Source organism: Panthera uncia, chromosome D4, assembly GCF_023721935.1.
Source record: "Panthera uncia isolate 11264 chromosome D4, Puncia_PCG_1.0, whole genome shotgun sequence".
In the NCBI taxonomy this organism is placed as follows: domain Eukaryota; kingdom Metazoa; phylum Chordata; class Mammalia; order Carnivora; family Felidae; genus Panthera; species Panthera uncia.
Genome location: NC_064807.1, coordinates 15029223 through 15051250, shown reverse-complemented (window position 1 = coordinate 15051250; position 22028 = coordinate 15029223). Strand labels below are relative to the sequence as shown.

The following is a 22028-nucleotide window of genomic DNA, read 5'->3' as shown; positions in this document are numbered from 1 at the left end:
TTGTGATACAGTATTCAGGGAACACTGAGGTGGGGGCCCTGACCAAGATTTTGAGTGTCCAGGAAGATGGAAGAACTGTTGTCTTGACACAGAGCTAAAACCTTAGTGTGAGTTAGAAAGGCAAATGGAGGGAATGGGGATTTTTCCTAGAATTTAACCATTTTATGGATAATATTGTCCAAGGCTTACCCTATACCACAGTTTACCAAGAAGAATATCTCATCCACATGGAAAAACTAATTTTTTTTAAAATCTCTTTAAACATTTATTTATGCTTGATACAAAGAGAGACAGAGCAAGGGAAGGGAGGGACATAGAGAGAGAGGGAGACACAGCTTCTGAAGCAGGCTCTAGGCTCTGACTTGTCAGCACAGAGCCTGACGTGGGGCTTGAACTCACAGACTGTGAGATCATGACATGAGCCAAAGTCGGATGCTCAACCAACTGAGTCACCCAAAGGGCCCTGGAAAAACTAATTTCTTAGCATCGTGTTTAATTTCAGTAGCTGGTCATGGAGCAGGAGACTATAGTCCTTTTCCACCTCTAATTTCCCACTCAGGTACTTGTCCTTCCCAAAGAAACACACCAGGGTGGTATCTTATATAATAGCAAAAGAACTAAAAAATCCAGAGACTGTAATAGGCATTTCTGCCAGCCTCCTTTGGCTGATATATCAGGACCCAAGTCATCATGACTGTTCCATAGGATGCATGGGACCAGATATACGTGGAAGAAAGTGAAGGGCAGAGGTCAAGGCAAATAAAGCTGCAATCAGGTGAATGCAGCTAGAATGGTCAGAAACTAAAACACCCAACTTGATTCTTTTGGTGGTGATAAATTAAATTAAATTAGATAGATTAGTTTAGATTAGATTGCCACCTATGTGGTATGAATACTTTCAGAGGAAAATAACTGATTTCTTTTACAAAAGTGCAAAAACAATTCAATAGACGAAAGATAGCCTTTCCAACAAATGGGGTGGGGGGAGCCATTGGATATCCACAAGCAAAAAAAAAAAAAAAAAGCAAACAAAAAAAGAGAGAAAGAGCTTTGACCTAAGTTTCACACTTTACACAAAAATTTGTTCAAAACAGATCACAAAATTTAGATGTTAAATGGAAAACTATAAAACTTCCTTTAGGAAACAACAGAAGAGGAATTTTCAGGAACTCAGGTTAGTAAAAAAGTCTGTAGATGTGATACCAAAAGCACAATCGATAAAAGAAAAAACTGAAACATGGAACCACATTAAAATTTAAAGTGTTTGTTCTGAGAGAGACCTGGTAAGAGGATAAAAATACAAGCTGCAGACTGAGAGGAAGTATTTGCAAACTGCGGATTGGACAAAGGACTACTATCTAGAGCATATAAAGACTTCTCAAACTCAACAATAAAAAACAAACTGTCCAAATACAAAATAGTGACAGTAACAAATGCTGGCAAGGTGGTGGAGAAAGTAGATGGTCATACGCTCATTATGGAAAAGTAAAATGGCACGGCCACTCTGGAAACAGTTTGACAGTTACTTTGAAAACTCAACATGCAACATGCATTTTAATAGACACATTTTAATTGCTGCTCCTGGTTCTTCTTCACACTGGTTCGTGAAACACAGCAGAATGTTCAATTGTTACAATACCGATGCAATAAATCCATTATTATACAGACATGCTCTCCATTTTCTGTACCCAGATGATAAAATGTAAGGAGTCCATTTTCCAACTCTGACTATTTTCTTAAGTTTGATGTGCAAAATCTATTTCATTAAATGATTATAATTTAGGATTCAAGCTCCTTTCCCTTGGTACCAAATAAAACCACTGCATTACACACACACACACACACACACACACACACACACACACACACAGAATCAGAATAGAAGAACCAATGACTTCTAGAAGTCCCTAGAAGAATCATTTTATTTTCTGCTGCACAAACATCTTTCTCAGGTAATGTTACCAGAACAACCTGTTTATGAGGTTTTATAGTTTGGGATAAGTATAGTTTAAAAAAGCTACTCTCTATCATATGGAGTTGTGATATAAAAATGATTTTTAGGCTATATTTTTCAAAAAGCATTTAGCTAGACTATAATCCTGCTGAGAAAACTTTACTATTTAAGTGTATGATATGGAATGAAAATATATGATTAAAAAGTCTTCTGATCAAGAAGCTTGTGGTCATCAAAGGAATGTTAGTCTCCGCAGAGAGCCACCAGGATTTTTTCATAATCTCCCTTGGTTTCATCCTGTTGATGAAGAAATAGAGTATACTTAATGCTACCTGAAACCACAATCAATGTAAAATATTTTTAATCATAGAAGAATTATATATTTGTAGATTAACAATTATAGAACGTATATCATAGTATGTGAACTCTAGGATCTTTGCTAAGACTATCATTTACTTAAGTCATATAATTAATATAGCAGATAACTGATATTTGTTAATCAATTATTGTATAAAAAGAAATAGCTTTAAAGATTCAGATTATATTGACTATGTTATATATTAGAGCCATTATTTCCCAAGAATGAAATACCACACAGAACTGGGTAACTTAACACAATATAATTTCGTATCACAGTAAAGAAGGACTATGTGACTCACTCACCAGAGAGAAAGTGATAAACCTGTGATTTTCTCACTTTTTCTTGGTAGATTTAGTTATCCAGTGTAAGTGACAACTTAACTTTAAACTGTCAACTATCTTTCAATCTTTCAATCTTTCAAGAAGTTTAAAACCTTTGACTTGTGTTTCTTTTTTACTTTTAACACTATAATGAAAATTTAAACTTGCTTGTTATACATTTTATATTAACAAAATTAAGTAAAAACTTACAATAGTAAGTTTCTAATCTCTAATCAATAGTCATTGCAAAATACATCATTATATCTCTCTACTAAAATGTTTTGTTTGCTAAATTTATACATGGGAAACTAAATGTTTCCATGACTGCTGGAAATTGTGTGTGGTTTTTCAGTATAGAATTCACAAGTCCAGGAAAGTTCAATAAATTAAGTATCCTAAAATAACAAATTAATCTTACGCATACAATCTACAAATATGTAAGTCAGCTTTTCTCTTTGAAGAAGTTGCAAAAAGGACTGCCGTTTGCGGGGGTGGGCAGGGAGCATTATGAAAACCACAACATACCAGGATGGCTTGGCAGAGGGAGACACCGTACAACTTCTGATAGCATGCTTTGATATCATTCATGTCGATTTCAGAACGGGAGACCATAATTCTGATCAGTGCCTTATGACGAGTCCCAGCACCCTGTTTAAAACAAATGATGGTAAATGTCATAGTCAGAGCATACTCTTAGTAAAGCAGGATATGGGTTTGAACGTGAAGCTCTTTTGTTCACTCATTAAAACACACATCCAAACACACACACACACACACACACACACACACACACACCCATGCACTTGACACAGGTAGAAATAAAATGACAGGGATCCAACTGTTGCATCAGCAGGTGTAAGCTTTTACCACCGCTTGATTGGTCCTCCATCATCAGTCTTTCTTTTGTCCAAACGCTCCAAAAATTACAAATAACACGAACCTTCTAATTTGCGAATCTGATGGTCAAATTTATCTATTTAAAACCCTCAGTGGTCTTTGGGTTGCGTTTAGGATGAAAACCAAACATTTTGTCTGGGTTCACAATGTCTGCCTAGTCCCACAACCTCTTCTTCCACTATGTACTCTCACGCTCGTTGTATTTATCATCTTCAAAGTGTCATCCAGAGTCCTCCTCCTGGACCAACCTTGCTTCATCCCTCCATTCCTTCCACCACTACTGTCCTCTGGCTAATCCCTATTCAAATATCAGGTCTTAGTTTATCAGACGGCAAGTCTACACTGATTTCTCCTGCTCTTATTCAGTGCTAGGCATTCATCCTCACCCAGCTAGATAACCATCCCCTTAGATGGCAGCAGGCACGAGGTCTGGGACTGTATTGCGAACCACATAGTGGACAATGTGTATCATTTCAGAGGGACTCTTTCCTATGAATTGAATAGTTAGATCTCTCTCTCTCTCTCTCTCTCTCTCTCTGAGGACTTCTCTATTTTGGAGTTGCAAAGGAAAAAAGAAGGACGGCTTTTCACAATACATGTATACAGGTGGCATCCTGTACAAGACGATGCATGCTAGAGAATGAAGTTCAAGTGAAGTGGCTGAAGTGGTATTTATTGCAAATGTATCTTAATAACACCTTCCACTTGTGTCATTTTAAAATGACGTTTTAAAGTCTTAGAATGAAATATGAATCCAGGGCATGGATGCCAGAATAACAATAAAAACAAAAAGGAAAGTGAAACATAGAAAGGAGGAAATTGTAAAACCCACAACCTCAGCGGAAGTAGGTTCCTAAAATCACATCTTAAAAGAAAAAGTAACCTTTCTCCGCTGACTCAGGTTTTGTACAAATCATGAGTAAGCCACCAATTACCGACAAGCTCACCTTACTACCTCACCCGTAAAAAAATACAACAAATCTGACCGAATTTTATGCTAATAAGGAAGGGTATTGCCTTTTGCACTAGATGGAACAATGATTCTTTTTAGGAGGGAGATATTGAAATAAGCATGGCTTGCAAACGATATGAAGTTTTCTGTTGTTCTCCCCACAAACAATAATTTTACCCGTAAGCAAAGCACATACACACAACGTTACCTTCATGGCATGATGAAGCTTCTCAGCAAAGAACATCGGTTTGCTTGTGGCACACTTCACTGCAAGACAGGCACACTTAAGTTGACATATTTAGCACATGACAAGAAAGACACGTATGAAGGAAACATAAGGAATACAGTTTCACCAGCAAGATTCTATTCTACACTTCTGTTCCTCATCCCCCCACCTCACAACGGATATTTGGCCTATAAGAAACTGTTCCCTAGATGGCGTTCTGAGTAATCTTTTCCCCCACAATGTCGCCTATCTCCTCCTGTATCTTAAATACATCCAGTACCAACTCCGGTTCATGCTATCCGGAGTATATTCTTCTTGGAAATGGGGAAACCAGTAGGTGTTAAAGGCCATGTGGGCACACGGTCAATACTTTTCTCATGTCATAATAAGAATTTTTTTCAAGTGAAATGGGGCTTGCTTGCAACATGAGGCAACTGCCTGATAAAACACTAACACATGCGTCCATTAGTGATATTCTCTACCTTGCTACTCAACGTGGAATCTATCGACCAAAGGTATTGGCATCACCTGGGAGCTTGTTAGAAATGCAGAATCCCAGGGCCCCACTACAGACCTACTGAATCAGAATCTGCACAAGATTTTCGGGGGATTCATGAGTGCGTCAAGGTTTGAGAAGCACTGCTTTAGAACATACGTTCCCAGGTAATCAGGATAGCCCAGGAGACCTTTAAAGCCTTTTTCTTCTGAAGGCGTTTTCAGAAGTCTCTGCAGACCTACTGAATTAATCCCTCTGGCTATGACTAAGATGAGTCAATCAGCAAGTGGCAGACCAGGATTTGAATCTGCATTTATCTAAACCCAATCTCATGCTCTTAATGACTGACCACTCTGACTTTCCTCAGAGGTGTGCCCTGCCTGGTGCTTCACTAAACGCTCAGAAAGTTATTTCCCGCCTGCCCATCTTTTTGATAAAAGGAATAATATCTTTTATTATTAAGAAGGCCATTATATGCCTTTAGCTAAACATTCATTGCCATTATCTTACATGTTGCCTCTATATGAAATATAAGTTTATTATATCAGCTATTTTTTAAAAAAATTATGGGACAGCATTGACCATTTCAGGTTAGAAAACTCTCCCCGCTGCAGGACCACATACCAATAGCTGTGAGGCATTTCTCGATGTCCCCTTTCATTTCCAGGTCCAGAACTTTGTTCATGTCGTGCTTACTGTACTTGGCGTACTTCTGAAACACTGAATATGAAGTTTAAACTAAGAGATGTACAAGGCATCCTATTTTGGGGAAACTAGAAAAGCAGGGCGACTCAAAGCATTCCTTGACTGGATTTCAAAACACACATTTTAAAGCTAATTATTCAACTGAGCATATTTTGGATACTTCATCTTCTCCTAGGAATGTAGCTCTCATGGCTATTTTGGTGCTCCTGTATATTTTTGGGAAATCTCTGCAAGTGTTGACATTTATTAGAGCTGGCGTGTGATTGACAACCGTGATACTTACTACATCAGAGCCAAGTGCCATACCAAATGGATCTCCCCTTCTATAGAGATCTGTGTACTAAATGTCTCTTATTTTTATCATTAGAAATCAGTGTGCTATTATAAGATAATGAACTTTCGATCATCATTAGGACTTCCCCTTTGCGTTGGCTGCGAAAAGGTGCAGAGTCAAATCTTGTGCTCAAAGGCCAACTCTTGTTGCTTTGTGGTGTGTGTGTGGGGGGATGGGGGGACCGCTGTGCCCTTTTCTTCACTTAGTCCTGGGTTTTTAATAGTTTTCTTCATTGTAATTTCACTTATCGTATGTGTGTATTTTGTCACACCCATTCCAAATACTTTGAGAGAGTAGAAATAGTTAAGATAATGAAATAATGTTCTACCTGCCAAAATCACAAAGTGTGTTTCAAGTACTATACAATGGTGGCCGTTCAACTTTGGGCAAATGTACAAATGGCAATAAGGGGTCAGGAGCACCACATCCACTTGGGATGGGAAGGACACTAATTAAGGCTTCTATCTTTCCGTTCTTTTATTTGTCCTCAAAAAACCCTGAATCTTCCATAAGTAATTTTCAGGAACCTTTTTTCTCCCCATTTACCTTGGCGAAGATGGGGATACGCTCTGGTGGTGAGAATGGTAATGAACACATTCACATCTGTCCCTTTTCTCCTTTCTCCTGCTTCATATAAAGCCTATCAAGAAACACAAACATAAGCATTTGACTATCTGCTGACTTGATACCCGCACAAGAATGTTAGATCTCTTCAAAGATTTTCTAGGCAGCTGCTTTGTGTCCAATTCAATCACAGTAAGCAACGCTAAGAGTGCAAGTTCCGTAAAGATAGGGACCGTATTTGGTCAAGTATCTTCCACGGTATGTTTGTGCCTTGCAAACAGTAGAGACTGAAGATGTGTTTGCAGAATAAGTATTTGCTGAATTAAATTGCTTTCAGGTTATGCTCTATATCAAGACAACTCCAAGGGACTGTCTAAACATAGGGTGTTTTTTTTTACTCTTGATCGTTCAGAGTAACTACCAGCAAATGGTACTAATAAATCAATAATTCAAACATAACCTAGACTTGAATTTTGATATTAAGATTTCTGGATTCAAATTCTGACTCTGGAACTTAGTTGCCCTGTAATCTTAGATAAACAATTTAACCTTAGTGAAGTACAGATTTTCCTCTTTTGTAACTGGAAAAGATAATCTTTGTCGTACGGTCACAAGCATGCTCTGCTAACTTTGAAATGTTAATTGCCATCATCCTCCTGGGCCACTATTAATCCAGGTAGCTGCCATAAATATACATCCAAGAGCCCTGATAGTCTTAAAATGGAAAGCAAATTCAGAAATGTCACAAGCAAATAAGAATCATGTTTTATTATAGGCAGTTATTCAAATGCTAACTTTTGTTCTTTGATACGCTTGCGTGATTTCTATTAAAATGGTCGAACTTCTGGTGGACGTAAGTTATTTTGGACTTTTCAAACAAACATCTGGTATGTATGCATTTATTCAACTTTTATGTGCAAGATTATGTACCAGTATTATGAAGGGAGTGAGTATGGACAGATAAGTTTCTATCTTATTAACTCACCATAATGAATTTACAGACATAATATTATCCCATAGGGAAAGCATATGCAAATAATAGTTGTCTTTTTTTTTCTGTATTTAACAGAAATTCCAGGCCCTAAAATGGCACAGTTTCTCTAGTGTTGCCAATGGATTGGTGTATAAATAACCAGCAATCTCACTGAAATTATATATGTCAATATACTTGAATGTATATAAATGTTATAATTTTTATAACTATAATCATTACTATAATGGTTTTACAACATAAACATACATCTATATGTATGAACTCATTGCACTGTTCACTGTTAAAAGACGGTTCAATGTGCTTACCCTTTCCACTTAAAAATTATTTTTCCCTTTCTTAGACATGATAAGAAAAAATTCAGGGTTTTCTCAACAAAAAAATTCTTAAGAATGACAAATCAATTTCTTTCAATCCCCTCCCACTTCGTGAGAAATGAAATCTATTAAGAACATAAAGATCACGTGTTTCACTCTGTTCAAGTACAAATGGGTGTGCATCACTCAGGGAATGAACATTAGGGGTGACTGGCCTCTGGGAGGATCTAAAGTTTGCTTTCACGTAGAGGCCTCAGGTGGTAACCCCACCTAATGCAAGACCTATCTGACATAGGAAGGTCGACTCCAGAAGTATTTGTGAGCACTTGCTTACCCTGGCGTCCGTATCAGCCAAGTCGTCATTCAAGCCAAAATCCTCAGATCGGTCACCCTGAAAAAAATCCCCATTCTCTGGTAAGTTGTTTTATTTTATTTCTTTTTTTAACTTTTTTAAATGTTTATTATTTTTGAGAGAGAGAGAGAGAGAGAGAGAGAGAGAGAGAGAAAGCAGGGGAAGGGCAGAGAGTGAGGGAGACACAGAATGGGAAGCAAGCTCTAGGCTCCAAGCTGTCAGCACAGAGCCCGATGTGGGACTCGAACTCACACCGACCGCGAGACCATGACCTGAGCTGAAGCCAGCCACCCAACTGACTGAGCCACCCGGGTGCCCTCTGGTAAGTTGTTTTCTAGCATGTAATCTCATGGTTTACTTAATTCTCTTAACATCAGGTACATAACACTTTTTGAGAAATAGAGAGTCAATTGCTTATTTCAAGAGAGAGAGAGAGGAAATCTAAGACTTGACTCCTCATAAAGGAGGAGGTATTTTCTGAACTAGTTGAAGTATACCTTAGCGAGAGAAAGCAAAGCATTCCGATAATCTCCAGATGTGTCTGAGGTGATATCTTTAGCCAGATCTCTCTTCAGTTCTGAGAAATAAGAAAACTGTATTTTGCAGTAAACTAGTGACAAATAATCGTGGTAGTAATATCTGACGTCTCTATGCTGGCTTACAATTTGCAGTGTCAAATGTTCAATGACTTATGGAACGTATCTCAAATATTATCATTTTTTAAATAAAAACAGAGTAATCAGAGCGAGTAAAATCTTAGATCATCAAAGCTATTTCCATAGGGCAATGAAAGCAATTTAGATAATACTGTGAATGAAACCCTACGGTCATAAAACTTTTGCTAGCAAGAATAAATTGCATAGGTATACATGATTAAAAACCAATTTTGAAACAAAATATGCCAAAATTTAAGCAATGGGATGAATTAGAATATGTATTTAAAACCATAAGCTAGAGGTACTTCCTTGAACACAGATTATGTATTTACTTTAAAATGTTATAAATATCTTATATGTGATATAGTTTTGCATACATGTGTAAATATATATATAGATAGATTGATTATATATATAGATATAGATTTAAAATGTTGTAGAAAATCCCTTAACTAACTAGGCAAAAATAATGCTCTAGTACACAAAAATTAACTGAATTTATAATTGAGTAGAGGACAGGGCAGTTAAATAAGCCATCATTACACTATATTTGGTATATAATAGAGAAATATGGATATATACCTTTGTAAACTATGTTTTATCAAGCAAAAATGAACTAATAATAATGCCTTTCTTGATTATCATTACTGATAAATGAATCTAAGAGAAATACTGATAATGAGATAAGAATCGCAGAAAATGAGGTTAAAACCTTCCTTATTGTGATACCTTTATTAAATTGCCATGTGCAAGGGCTATTGTATTCCCTGTGCTTGGTATGAAAACCAAGCAGAAAGATCCTGTATGGTGCCGCATATTAGGATGGGAAAACAAACGTTGAAGGCTTGGGAAACTAGAAATAGAAATTAATAAAATTCCCAACACTGACCAGGACCCGGTGATAGCAACCTTGTTTACAGTGTTGAGCGTATCTTTTAAATGAGATGTGTCACTGAATAGATAAAATGATCCATGGCTGGTCATTCATCCCCATGGTTATAACTAGAGATAAAGAGTAAGTTACAAAAAAACATAAAGAGTAAGTGAGTCATTTATGTTCATAATGACTAGAGTTCATAATGGTAAAGGTAAAGTTTCCATCAGAGGATTGTAAGTACTAGACTCTACATTTTCTTTTTTTTTTTTAATTTTTTTAATGTTTATTTTATTTTTGAGAGAGACAGACACAGAATGTGAGTGGGTTGGGGCAGAGAGAGAGGGAGGCACAGAATCTGAAACAGGCTCCAGGCTCCGAGCTGTCAGCACAGAGCCCCACGTGGGGCTCGAACCCACAAGCTGTGAGGTCATGACCTGAGCTGAAGTTGGACGCTCAACCGACTGAGCCACCCAGGCGTCCCTGGACTCTACATTTTCAAGGGCAAATGGAGAATATTTTGTTTGGAAATTTCTGTTCTTGTTATCTTTTCAAAATAAAAAACAATGGGACATTTTTTGGACATAAATCTCAGAAAAATAGGAATGTTTTTAGGAAATTCTTTAAATTCAGCGCTAATGAACTGAGTTTTCCATTACAGTAACACGTGGCCATTTGTGCTAGAAGGACATTTTCTATTAAAGTGCAACGTTGATGAGGGGTGAGAGACTGTCTCCCTCATCAGCACCCTGGCAACTCGAGTGCTGTCTGGTAACAATGTGTGCATGCACTGACACATGCCGAACAATGGAGAAAAATTATAATATGTAGAATTTCCAAAGCCCCATTATTAATATCCACATTCAGCTTTGAGAAACACATACCACATTTAGTTTCCGAGAGGCGATTTGGACTGTTGGGCATTAAAACATACCTTCTCTATAGACTCTGTTAATCTCTCTGATTTCTTTGTTAGTTCTTGATACCAAAATTTCATCCAGAGTATCTTCATCAGTCCCAAGGCCCTGGATTAAAGAAGAAATGTAGGAAAATCTTATTCAAGAGCATCTGCTAGCTTTTGTGTCCCAAAATTCATTTGAATCTGGCAGTTAGTAACTTTCCCACGGTATGTAGTAAATATCCACAATATTTAACGATTACAACAAACGCTATTATATTGCTCTAAAAACAAAATGGATTTAAAGCCAGTATTTTGCACAAAGATGTGAAAAGTGAGGCGTATGATTCATTGCAGTGACATCATGAAAAGACTGGACGTAATACAGCTGCTAAGTCCAACATTCATTCATTTGTTTATTTACTTATTTACTTATGTATTTATTTATTTACTCATTCATTCATTTTATTCTCACTGATGGGCATGCCCTGTACTGGATGTTGAGGATATAAGAAGACATGTAAGTGGACTTGGTCTATACAATCTCTTGAAAGGAGTTTTGGTTAAATAAGGCCATTTACCTTCATGGCAGCACGAAGCTCTTCAGCATCAAACTGGGCTGGAGTTTTTAACAGAGCCAAAACAACTTCCTCGAGGTGACCAGAAAGGGCTTTCTTCAGAGCTTCATCCAAGGGCTATAACCAAGAGATTAGAATCAGGGCCTCTAATAAGTAAATGCTGATGCTGGGTAATATCACATTGTGGGGTGACCTGACTGTTAGGTAATCTTACTACCGATTGCTAAATCCAGCCGCCTTTTAGAGTTCCTTTCATTCAGGTACAAAATATGACATTTAGAATGTTACCTTCATTTTTTAGATCTAGAGTGATTACAATGAAATTCGCTGAATTCATTGATAACTTTCTTTTTCTTTTAGAGACAGTGCAATCAGGGGAGGAAGACAGAGAGAGAGAGAGAGAGAGAGAGAGAGAGAGAGAATTTCAAGCAGGCTACACACTCAGCATGGAGCCCCCTGCAGGACTCAGTCTCACAATAGTGAGATCATGACCTGAGCCGAAATCAAGAGTTAGATGCACAACTGACTGAGCCACCCAGGTGCCCTACACTGAGAACTCATAAAGGACTTCTTTAAGTATTCTCTTGATGTTTTACACAGGAAGAAAATCACAAGGCTCAAACATAGGAGTTTGTATTTTAACAGAAATAGTAGTGAGAATACTTCAAAAATAATGTACTAATAATTTTCCAGCCTTTGAGGTTTTCACTGCTCAAATAAGCATTACATTCAAGCACTGGTATTATATCATTTTCTAACTGGACTCCTTAAAAATATTACCCATTATTGGTATAGAGAATACAAAGCTTACTTTTAAAGTAGAATTATATGTATAAACTTTACATTCAGACATTTAATCACTCAATTTAAAATTTAACAGAAGACACATATCAATCAGAACATATTCCTTACTGCCAAGAGTACTCTCGATATTCGTTATATTCAAATTAAAGACTGGTCTTCAATATAAAAGTCATCTGCAAAGCACCAAGACGACTCATGTCTGAAACCAGAAAATTTGCTAGAATTGATTACACTGCAACCAAGCAAGCAAATACTGTCATCCTCGTCTTAGTTGTGAGGGGAAAATAGTGTTGGAGACTGAAAAAAAAAAATAGGTGAATTGTGCTTCAAAATCCATGTTTATACATAAACGTAAGTGAAATTAAAAACCTAAATGTACCACTCGACCTACCTTTCCTTTCTCCTGGAGATACGCTGCTTTGATCTGCTGACGTTGCGCATTGTTTCTCTTAGTCAGAATGTCAATGATGGTTGCTTCATCCACACCTGGAAATAAAAGACCACTAGGCTTTTAAAATAAATTTTCTTCATCATCAATAACTGACATAAAATAATTAGTTACCAAGATGGCCCAAATGAAGTTCTAGAAAACTAAGAAATGGAAATTATACCAGCCTAAGATATAAAGGCAGCATTAAAGGGAAGCGTTTCAGATGTCACTCCCTCCATCTGAAGGAGAAAGAAAGAGAAACTGTTCCCGGCCCTCATAGCTGCAGTGCTTGGTCCTGATTTAAACCCTAGATGTGAGGAGAGGTGTTGATTCCAGCATTGAGTTTCTGCTGGAAATGAGCTGGTAAAAATATCAGTCGTAGCAACAGAGATTCTACTGATTTGACCCAAATTTCCCAAGTGCTGAAAATTCCTAAGTTCTTTTGACGAAGAAATCTTTTTTTTTTTTTTTTATCTTCAAAATGAAACAGACCTTTCCCACTGCACATGGCCGGTTTTCAATAGCCATTCTAGTGGCCATTCTGAAATGTCCAGGAGGGGCGGTTATGGGGAGACACGATTACCTTTGACTGTTATCGCTTTATGCAAGGCGGCAACATCCGAGGATGGATTGAAGCTAGGATAGGGGCTCACTGCTGACCCAGGACCGCCTTTGGAGCTTTTCACAGTTTTCTGTGGATGAGACAGACATAGAATAACGTCCACTCCTTCATACTAGCTTCTCTTCTAATCTTAACTAAGGTATTTTATTGTCACTTGACTTACAACGTATTCCTGCTCTTCATTTTCAATAAACCAGGCCTGTTTGAGGAATTCTGATACCATTGCCATTTTCAAAGAAGTATCTGGAAAGAAAACAGGTAGATGCTTTCACCAAACAAAAACCTACAGCACATATATGCCATTCTACTCTCTTACATACATAAGACATAGAGTAGTCTTGACCTTACTTAAGGATTACATTTAGGAGCATAATAAAATGCTAGATGTAAGCTCTTTAAAAGGAGAGTCTGACCCTTGAACAGAAACACCGAGCCTCACCCACCATTCAGAAACCTGGTTCTTTCTTAGCATATTCAGTCCTAACCTTTAGGGGCCAGATGATTCTACAAGTGGGGTTGATGATTTACTTCATTGCTCTAAATGTATAGACCATCTACCATATGCCAAGCACTGAAGGTCCAGAAAATATTCAAACATCATGCTTTCCTCAGAGAGCTTCAAGCTAGTGCATGCTTCCTGTGGGAAAACACAAAAGCTAAATGTTGGCTGATCTGAGCCTCTCTTGGAATGCGTCAAGGTTAACCTGACAGAAAAGTTAAAGAGAACACAACAGAGAGAAGGCTGTCATATTTGGGACGCTACTAAAGCAAGAAATGTTGGCAGAAGCCCAATCCAAAGAGGTTTAAATTATCTCCCAACGCTTTGGGAAAAGATGAATGGATTTCTAGAAAGAGCAGTATGATTCCATTTATATTTCAGAAAGATCACTCATCCTAGATCATAGAGAATGGCTAAGAGACGGGCAAGATGAAAGATTGGAGACCGTTTAATAGGCCTTTAGAGAATCTGGGTAGGATCGGTGAGGGCCTAAAGAAAAGTAATGGCTGCAGAAAGAGCATAATGTTCCATTTACATTTATAAGGTAAAACAATCTGTGACAATCTGCCGGAGTGGATTCAGGCTCAAAACGCTAAAGGAGCTTGATAAAGAGATAGTCAGGTGGCACTTCCCCCTCAAATAATTGTTTCCTTTTCCATTCCTTGGTATAAAATTATTTCAGCATTTGAAGCAATTGCTACCCTCACATTTCTTCCTAGCTGAGCTGTCCTAAATATTAGTCCTTTCATGGTTTTCCATCCAACACACAAAAAACCCAGATTTTATAAGAGGTTCTTTGTTCTCATAGGAAGCATCAGGGTGATACTGCAACATGGATGTCCCCTTTTCACAAACTCTGTCTTGAAATTTTGTTAATTGCTATCATGGTTCTGCAGTATTTTTATTTAATCAACCACGTATATCTTTAAAACCTGAAGCATGTTGAAAAACTAGTGTGTTCCCTGTTTTGTCCACCAAAGAAGCTCTCAGTGATCCTTTCGGGCTGGGGATGTGTTTTGAGGGGCTCGTTCGTGAGCAAGGTTGACATATGTCTCCACACCGCTTTGTTTATCCCTCTGGAGACTACGCCCATGAATACATCTGAAGGAGTTTGGAAGGGAAATCTCAGTAGTTTTAAATTCTTCATTAGAAGCTAAATGAATCGTGAGAAGTAAAACCCATAACCTGACTCCTTAACAGCATGTTCAGACGAAATCTTTCATCCATACCTGCTGAAAAATAACCTCAGTTTCAAGTAATGAGATTAAATACGTGAGAGAAACCATATCCAAAGCAGAAACTATCTCCACTTAATTATCATGGGGATTGTTCACATTACTATTCTGTCATCAGTGAGAAGAACCAATATTTTGTGCATCCGTTTAAAATAACCTCTTCCCCCTCCAGCAACTGATAGATTTAAAGTTATTTCCTGAGGTAAAGTCATGATGTACAATTTTGCACAAGGTTTTACTTCCTGTTACAGTCATAATCTGAGGCCATTGCTGTCGGCACAAGCAGATTCATTTTCCAATTATTTCATTGGCACATCCAGAACTTCTAGTAATTTCTGGCAAGGTTTCAGGTATTTGAAATTTCCATTTTTATAATCTCAGCCATGCCCTTCGTAAAGTAGAATCCTCAAAATGAGTGATATGATTGGTCACTTAGCACAGTACTGTTCCATCAGTGAAATATGTATTCCAGTATTTCCACTCTTTTCAATTGGAAAAAAACCCTCAAAATAGAACAGAGGCTATGGATATTGTCAAACATAATTTTAAAAATGAACCCCAGAACTTCAACACAAATTTTATGAAAACTTCACTGTGCTTCATTTTTTTTTCACTTCTCAAAAAATGCTCACATAATGCATTGATTTCTTCACATAACACCAAACAACACAAATAAGGGGGCTGAATAATTTATTTGACACAACAGAGTTTATAGAGGAGACACCTTTGTAACATATCTTCTGAGTTCCTAGATCTTATAATCTGAAATAATTTGGATGGTCTTGGGGCACCTGGCTGGCTCAGTTGTTTAAGCCTCTGACTTCGGCTCGGGTCATGATCTCATGGTTCGTGGGTTTGAGCCCCGTGTCGAGCTCTGCGCTGACAGCTCAGAGCCTAGAGCCTGCTTTGGAGTCCGTGTCTCCCTCTCTCTCTTTGCCCCTCCGCCGCTCTCACTCTGTCTCTCTCTCTTAAAAATAAACAATGTTTTTAAAAAATAATTTAAAAAAATGAAATAATTTGGATGGTCTAAAAGCACGGTCTGGAAAAGAAAAGCAGTCTGAATAGACTGTCTCAGAAAAGCAATTTGAGGAAAATGGAATCTCAATCCAGCCAAATAATATCGACTAGCTCTTAGCTTGAGGACACAGGGATACTGGCAGGATGTAAGAAATTGCCCTAAAAGAAAAATATTTTATCATGTACCAGTAGTTAAGTGCTCAATGTCAACTGCAAGTATTAGCAGAAATTTTTAACAGTTGCAACATACTTTACAGATACCACAGCAAAAACATTTTGGCCAAACTGAATTGCTAAACCATTCTTTCTCTTCTGTAACTACCCTCTGCATGAAAATGGCATTTTGTACCTTGATAAAACATATTCAATAATTTGAAGGTAACACTTGCTTTACTTTAAATAATGCATACAAGGATCTTTTATAGACTGTTACTTGTTATATAGATATCAGATATTATTACTATACAGAGAAAAAATTTGGTCTAGAAAATAGAATTGTAGAGTTAAAAAAAATAAATTACCCTATGAATCTGCAAAAGATTTTCTTTATTCTTTTTTTTTTTAGTTGCAACGTTTGTAGGGTATGTATTATTTTATTAACATACCTTGGTGCTCTCTCTCTCTTTCTCTCTCCCCCCGGCCTCCCTCCCTCTCTCTCTCTCTTTCTCTCTCTCTCTCTCTCTATATATATATATATATATATATATATAATCTGGGTACTAATGAACTCTGAAACCAGCATTATCCAAGATTATCCAAGATTCACATTATCCAAGATTATCTCAGTCTTTAACATCATCTAATTTGAAGATGAAATTGGCCATTTCTACATAGGTTGACCTATATGGAAATTAACAGTATTTCAGAGTTCTTCTAGTGAATGATCTGTTTGTGAACATGCACTGCCTACCAATCTCATTTATCTGTGCATAAATGTGTAACTTTCTAGAGATGAGCATTTTTGTGTATATTTATGTGTCATAAGAGAGCTCTCTTCATCTCATTCAGCAAGGAATTACAGAGGGTAAACACACATAAAAAGTATGCCCAAGATGTTAGGCAGAATACAGGATCCATGCTTACAGCACTATAAGATAAACTTATTCCAGAAATGGTACGTTAGTAATTGGGCCAGCTCAAAATTTGAAAACACTAAGGCTTGTATCAAAGTTAATTTCCTGATTTCTCAAAAACTGCACGACAGTTATGTCCTTGTTTTTTTAATATAGAGAGACAGAAGTAATTTAGAGGCATAGGGCCATTGTATCTGTAGTGTTGTCTCAAATGTTACAGAAAAAAACACAGAGAGGGTGGAATGAGGAAGAGGATAAAGCGAATGTGACATACTAACAATTGTGGGATCCGCGTACAATGGTAATTCTGTGCGATATTCTTGAAACTTTTCTGAAGGTTTGAAATTATTACAAAAGTTTTTTGTTTGTTTGTGTTTCTTTCATGTTTTAAATCGCAAGTTCTATCTCGGTCGGCCTCATGAAAGGCTACTTCCAAGATCTGTAAACAGAAGAAGCCGATTTTTATGGTCTCTCATGCATCCTGGTGACAATCTAGAATGATCAGAGTTATCCAGAGATACCAGCAGCAACTAAGTCTTGCATAGGACAGCATCTTCATTCCTATTTTCTACCTGGGAAAAACAGTGTAATTTTCTGGCAGTTTTCTAGACAGAAGCTGTCAAGCATCAAGTCATACATAAATCTATGCCTTCTGATTCCAAAGTATTGCAAATTGTTTTACACTTACAACCAAAAAGACAGTGAGTGACAGGAATGTTATTTTTAAGAGCTCACACTCGAGAATCAGCTTCATGACCAGTGAACCCATGGAGACTGTGGCAAGGTTTACCCTAGCACTTGGGGGTTTATTCTTCAATGCTTTGGCTTGTGCTCAGTTTTTCCCTTGAATATATATATTCACGGGACCTTCCCTTACCTGCTGGTGTGCAGGAACCAATTAGACTATACAAAGGCATGACTCATTCATGAAGAACCATTTTATGAAAGGTACTCTCACGAATGTTTTGCCTCTAGGCCTTTGGATAGGGTGTTTCCTTTGCTTGGAATGCTGTTTCTTCCTCTGTATTCGCTTCCCTTGCCAGACTGTTGCTTCTAAAAGGACTCAGCATAGACCTCTTCACATCCTCCAGAAAATTTTCAAGCATTCAACACTCAACTGGGTGAAGTTCTGTGCCTCTTCCAAGATGTCCTCCTGTCCTCCTACACTCGCCCCTACCATTCTGTATTATCACTTTCTATTTACCCGTCTATATGCCCCAGCAGCATTCCATGAGGGCAGTGCTAATCTACTATTCATCATGCACCTCCAATCTCTGGTATTTAGTATATTAATAAGTATTATTGAATGAATAAAATAGTGGATCAGTGCTAATTATTTAGGAAACATATCTATACATTTCACAAACGTTTCTTCATAGCTATAGGATATAAAATAAGAACTGAAGAGTTCTGAGCCCTATTTGGATTCCCTTTAACTGACTATATGGCCTCAAGAAAACATTTAGCTTCTCCAGGGGTCTTCATTTATAAAAATATGAGTGTTGGAATAAATAGTGTCTGCAATGCATAATAGCTCTGAGGTGCCTATCTTAAATTTCATCTCAAGTGGATGGAGGTGGGGAAAATTAGCATAATTAAGGAACGTATTATATAAATTATATCTGTTCTGATCTTTCTGATAAAAATTTATCCTGTTTTAAAGAAAGATGAACTCATCTACTCCAAAAACTGTTTTGGGTTGATCGTTGAAAAATACAAGGTCCACTGTTTTAGCTGCTTAGCTCTGATTTTAAATACAGCTCCAGGGTTTAGAGAAGATTAAGAACAACCAATTCAGCAAACTAACATCATAAACAAAACTCAACTTTTGCAGCTCTTTGGGTGGAGGAAGCATTTAATAAGCACGAAATGCTGCATAATGTTATTATTAGCTATTTTGTCAACATCCATCAAAGGTTGGCTATCTGCCTTGTGTGGTTGAGCCTGGGGGCCAGGGTGTTGACAGAACTTCTGGGGAGGAGGCCATTTCTGAATTAGGGAACCAGTGCTTTACCGCATTTGAATCATTTTCAAATGTGCCTTCCCTTCTAGCTATCAAAATACATTTCTGCGGGCAGAGGGGAATATTATTTTTTCAAAGTCCATGCAGAATTTTAAATATAAACAGGGCAAGAAAGAGCACTTCCTTCTTAATCAAGCTAGCATTAAAAGTTAGATGTCAGGGCATTTAATTTAACATTCAAAATGGACTAAGAAAAATTCTCAAAGGAGCACTTGTAATAAACGATAGCTGGATATATGATGATTCGAATTCTCTCACTTTTGCAAATATATCCAACGCCAGTAAAAAGTCTACCTTGGATTTGTTTGGTGCTTTTGCTACTAAGGAAAAAAATTTTTAGAGGAACCAGCTGGCATTTACAGGAATAACTTATCTGACACCACCCAGAAAATACTTTCCTTCCCCTTAGGTTTTCACATCCACACTTGAAAAACCTGTCTATGACACAGAGACTCCAGGAATAAGAATGTGGCCACACCCTCTTTAAATGAAATGATTAATCAGCGGATCCTCTTACTTATTTACACTGCATAAATAAACATAACGTAATTTCAATGTAAATTACAAAGGGCATAATTATCACTATGAGGTCTGAATCTATTTAATTCTTAGAAAGAAAGAAAGAAAGAGAAGAAAAGAAAGAAAGAAAGAAAGAGAGAGGAGAAAGAGAGAAAGAGAGAAAGAAAGAAGAAAGAAAGAAAGAGAGAGAGAGAGAGAGAGAGAGAGAGAGAGGAGAGGAGAGGAAAGGAAATAATCCTGCCATTTTGAAACAGTTTCCTGAAACTCCCCTCCAGCACTTCTGTTCTGTACTGGTTGCCTACAAGTATCCACCCTCCATCATGATTTCCATGTAACACACACACACACACACACACACACACACACACCTCTTGAAAATGTGTAACTCATAGGAGGAAAACACATTCTTGCCTTTTTCTTCTATGGTAATTCACCAACAGTGCAATAAGCCAGTATTAAGCAAACTGCCCATATTTGTAAATCTCTTAACTATATAAAAGAAAACATTACAATTTGTGATTTCCGACATATAAATACCCAATGTGATTTTACAGAAAGATTTATCAAAACATACTAAATGCAGCTAGCCATAAATCCTGGAGAAGCAGTAACAATTAACATCACGATGGGACAAGTTTTCAGAACAATCAAAGCTAACTAAAAAGAAAACTAAGACTTACCCTTTTTCTTCACCTTCTTCCAAAGCACTGGAGAGAGATTCTCCTCTGAAGGTTTCACACTAGAAGTGAAGCCTAGTGCTTCTGATTTTATAGAATTTGAAAGGAGACCACACCTAGCAACCAGAGGTTAGTAATTGGTTGCCCTTTGTTTGAAGTACGTGGCTCAGCCTCGGCCGAGAAACAAAGTGAAACAAGTCTTGCAAAACTACTAGCTGAACCAACTCCTAGCTGACTGCACAGAGGAAAAAAAACACATAGAAAGACAGACTTTTTTTTTTCCTCTTTAGCTTGCACTGCTTTTTCCAGAGAAAGTAGACTGCAGTCGATTTCCAAGGATGCAGTACTGTCTACTCCAATCCTGATACTAATTATTGGCATCCTTTTTTTAAACAGGCTGTGAAAGGAAAATGTATACACTTCAAAACAAAATAAACCTAAGAAAACCCTTTTAGTTTGAATCCTAGCTCCATCACTAGTTACTATGTGACCTTGGGGATATATTTAATTTCCCTGAACTTGTCTGCTTTTTTTTTTTAAGTTTATTTATTTACTTACTGTGTGTGCAAGCACACACACACATACAAGTGGGGGGGGGCAGAGAGGGAGGGAGGAAGACCGAGAATCCCAAGCAGCCTCTGCACTGTGAGTATAGAGCCCGACACGGGGCTCTATCCTGCAAACTGTGAGATCATGACCTGAACCGAAATCAAGAGTCAGATGCTCAACTGACTGAGCCACCCAGGTGCCCCTGAACTTGTCTACTTTTGTAAATTAGGGATAATATTATCTAAGCTGCCTACCCACTAGAATTCTTGTGACAATTGAGAAATTATATACATATATGTGTATATATATATATGTATATATATGTGTATATGTATATATATACACACATACATATATTGTAAATTTTAACACCATGCAGTGCTGAATAATTTTTATTTTTATATTTTACCAGCAATTTTCTTTCCTTAAAATAAAAGACTTCTTGTGTTTATATATGGCTGGTGGATATAAGTAAGAAATAGAAAAGAAATAAAGCTCCAGATTGTCCCAAAATTACAAACGAAGTTAATGCTAGAAATATGATCATTATGACATTCAAAAAAAGGTATTGGCATTCGAGGAAGGCCTATTTACGGCGTTTCTTTTATAGAGAATCAGTTGTACAGATAGATATGCATAGATCCCTGACATTCTAGAGTAGTTGAACACTAAAGGAAGGCACTCAAACTATGCAGTGAAAGGGTTACTAGAATAGCATCTAGTACAAAACAGGTGCCCCAAGACATTTCCTACTTGCCACAAGGAACAGAAACTGGTTCTGGTAGCCTCAATGGTGGTTCAGTTTTATTCTTCACAAAACTTTACAAAATTCTATGTGATATTTCCATTAAACTATGCAGAGGTGTAAACTCTGTCATGGTGTATGGTACAGTTTATGGGGCATTTTAGTGGTTTGTTTTTTTGCCTGTTTCCCTCAGAAATATTTCAGGTAATTATACATATCATTATATAAATATATATATATACACACACACACACACATATGTATATTATATGTATATGTGTATCATTATATATAATATGTGTATAATATATAATATGATATAATATAATGACATGTCATAATAATATATATACTATATAA

The 22028-nt window shown here is 37.2% G+C and overlaps 1 protein-coding gene across 1 annotated transcript; it reads right to left on the bottom strand.

Annotated features, from left to right (window-relative positions):
- Nucleotides 1–299: 299 nt before the first annotated feature.
- ANXA1 (annexin A1) lies at nucleotides 300–20570 on the bottom strand. The gene is made up of 13 exons (XM_049647399.1): nucleotides 20378–20570; nucleotides 13495–13574; nucleotides 13293–13401; nucleotides 12671–12765; nucleotides 11479–11592; nucleotides 10934–11024; nucleotides 8967–9046; nucleotides 8452–8508; nucleotides 6792–6885; nucleotides 5831–5926; nucleotides 4693–4751; nucleotides 3161–3283; nucleotides 300–2251 (listed from the first exon to the last, which is right to left on the bottom strand). Exons 2-13 carry the CDS (start codon nucleotides 13558–13560, stop codon nucleotides 2198–2200), a joined length of 1038 nt encoding a protein of 345 aa, XP_049503356.1. The 5' UTR covers nucleotides 13561–13574; nucleotides 20378–20570; the 3' UTR covers nucleotides 300–2197.
- Nucleotides 20571–22028: the final 1458 nt, after the last annotated feature.

What these genes read in the sequence shown, in the direction of transcription:
- ANXA1 (XM_049647399.1), bottom strand. Translation starts at nt 13,560, where the DNA reads ATGGCAATGGTATCAGAATTCCTCAAACAGGCCTGGTTTATTGAAAAT. An exon ending in TAAAGCGATAACAGTCAAAG is followed by an intron (nt 12,766 to 13,292) that starts GTAATCGTGTCT and finishes TTTTATTTCCAG; the next exon opens with GTGTGGATGAAGCAACCATC. An exon ending in TGGCTGATACGGACGCCAGG is followed by an intron (nt 6,886 to 8,451) that starts GTAAGCAAGTGC and finishes GTTTCTTGATAG; the next exon opens with GCTTTATATGAAGCAGGAGA.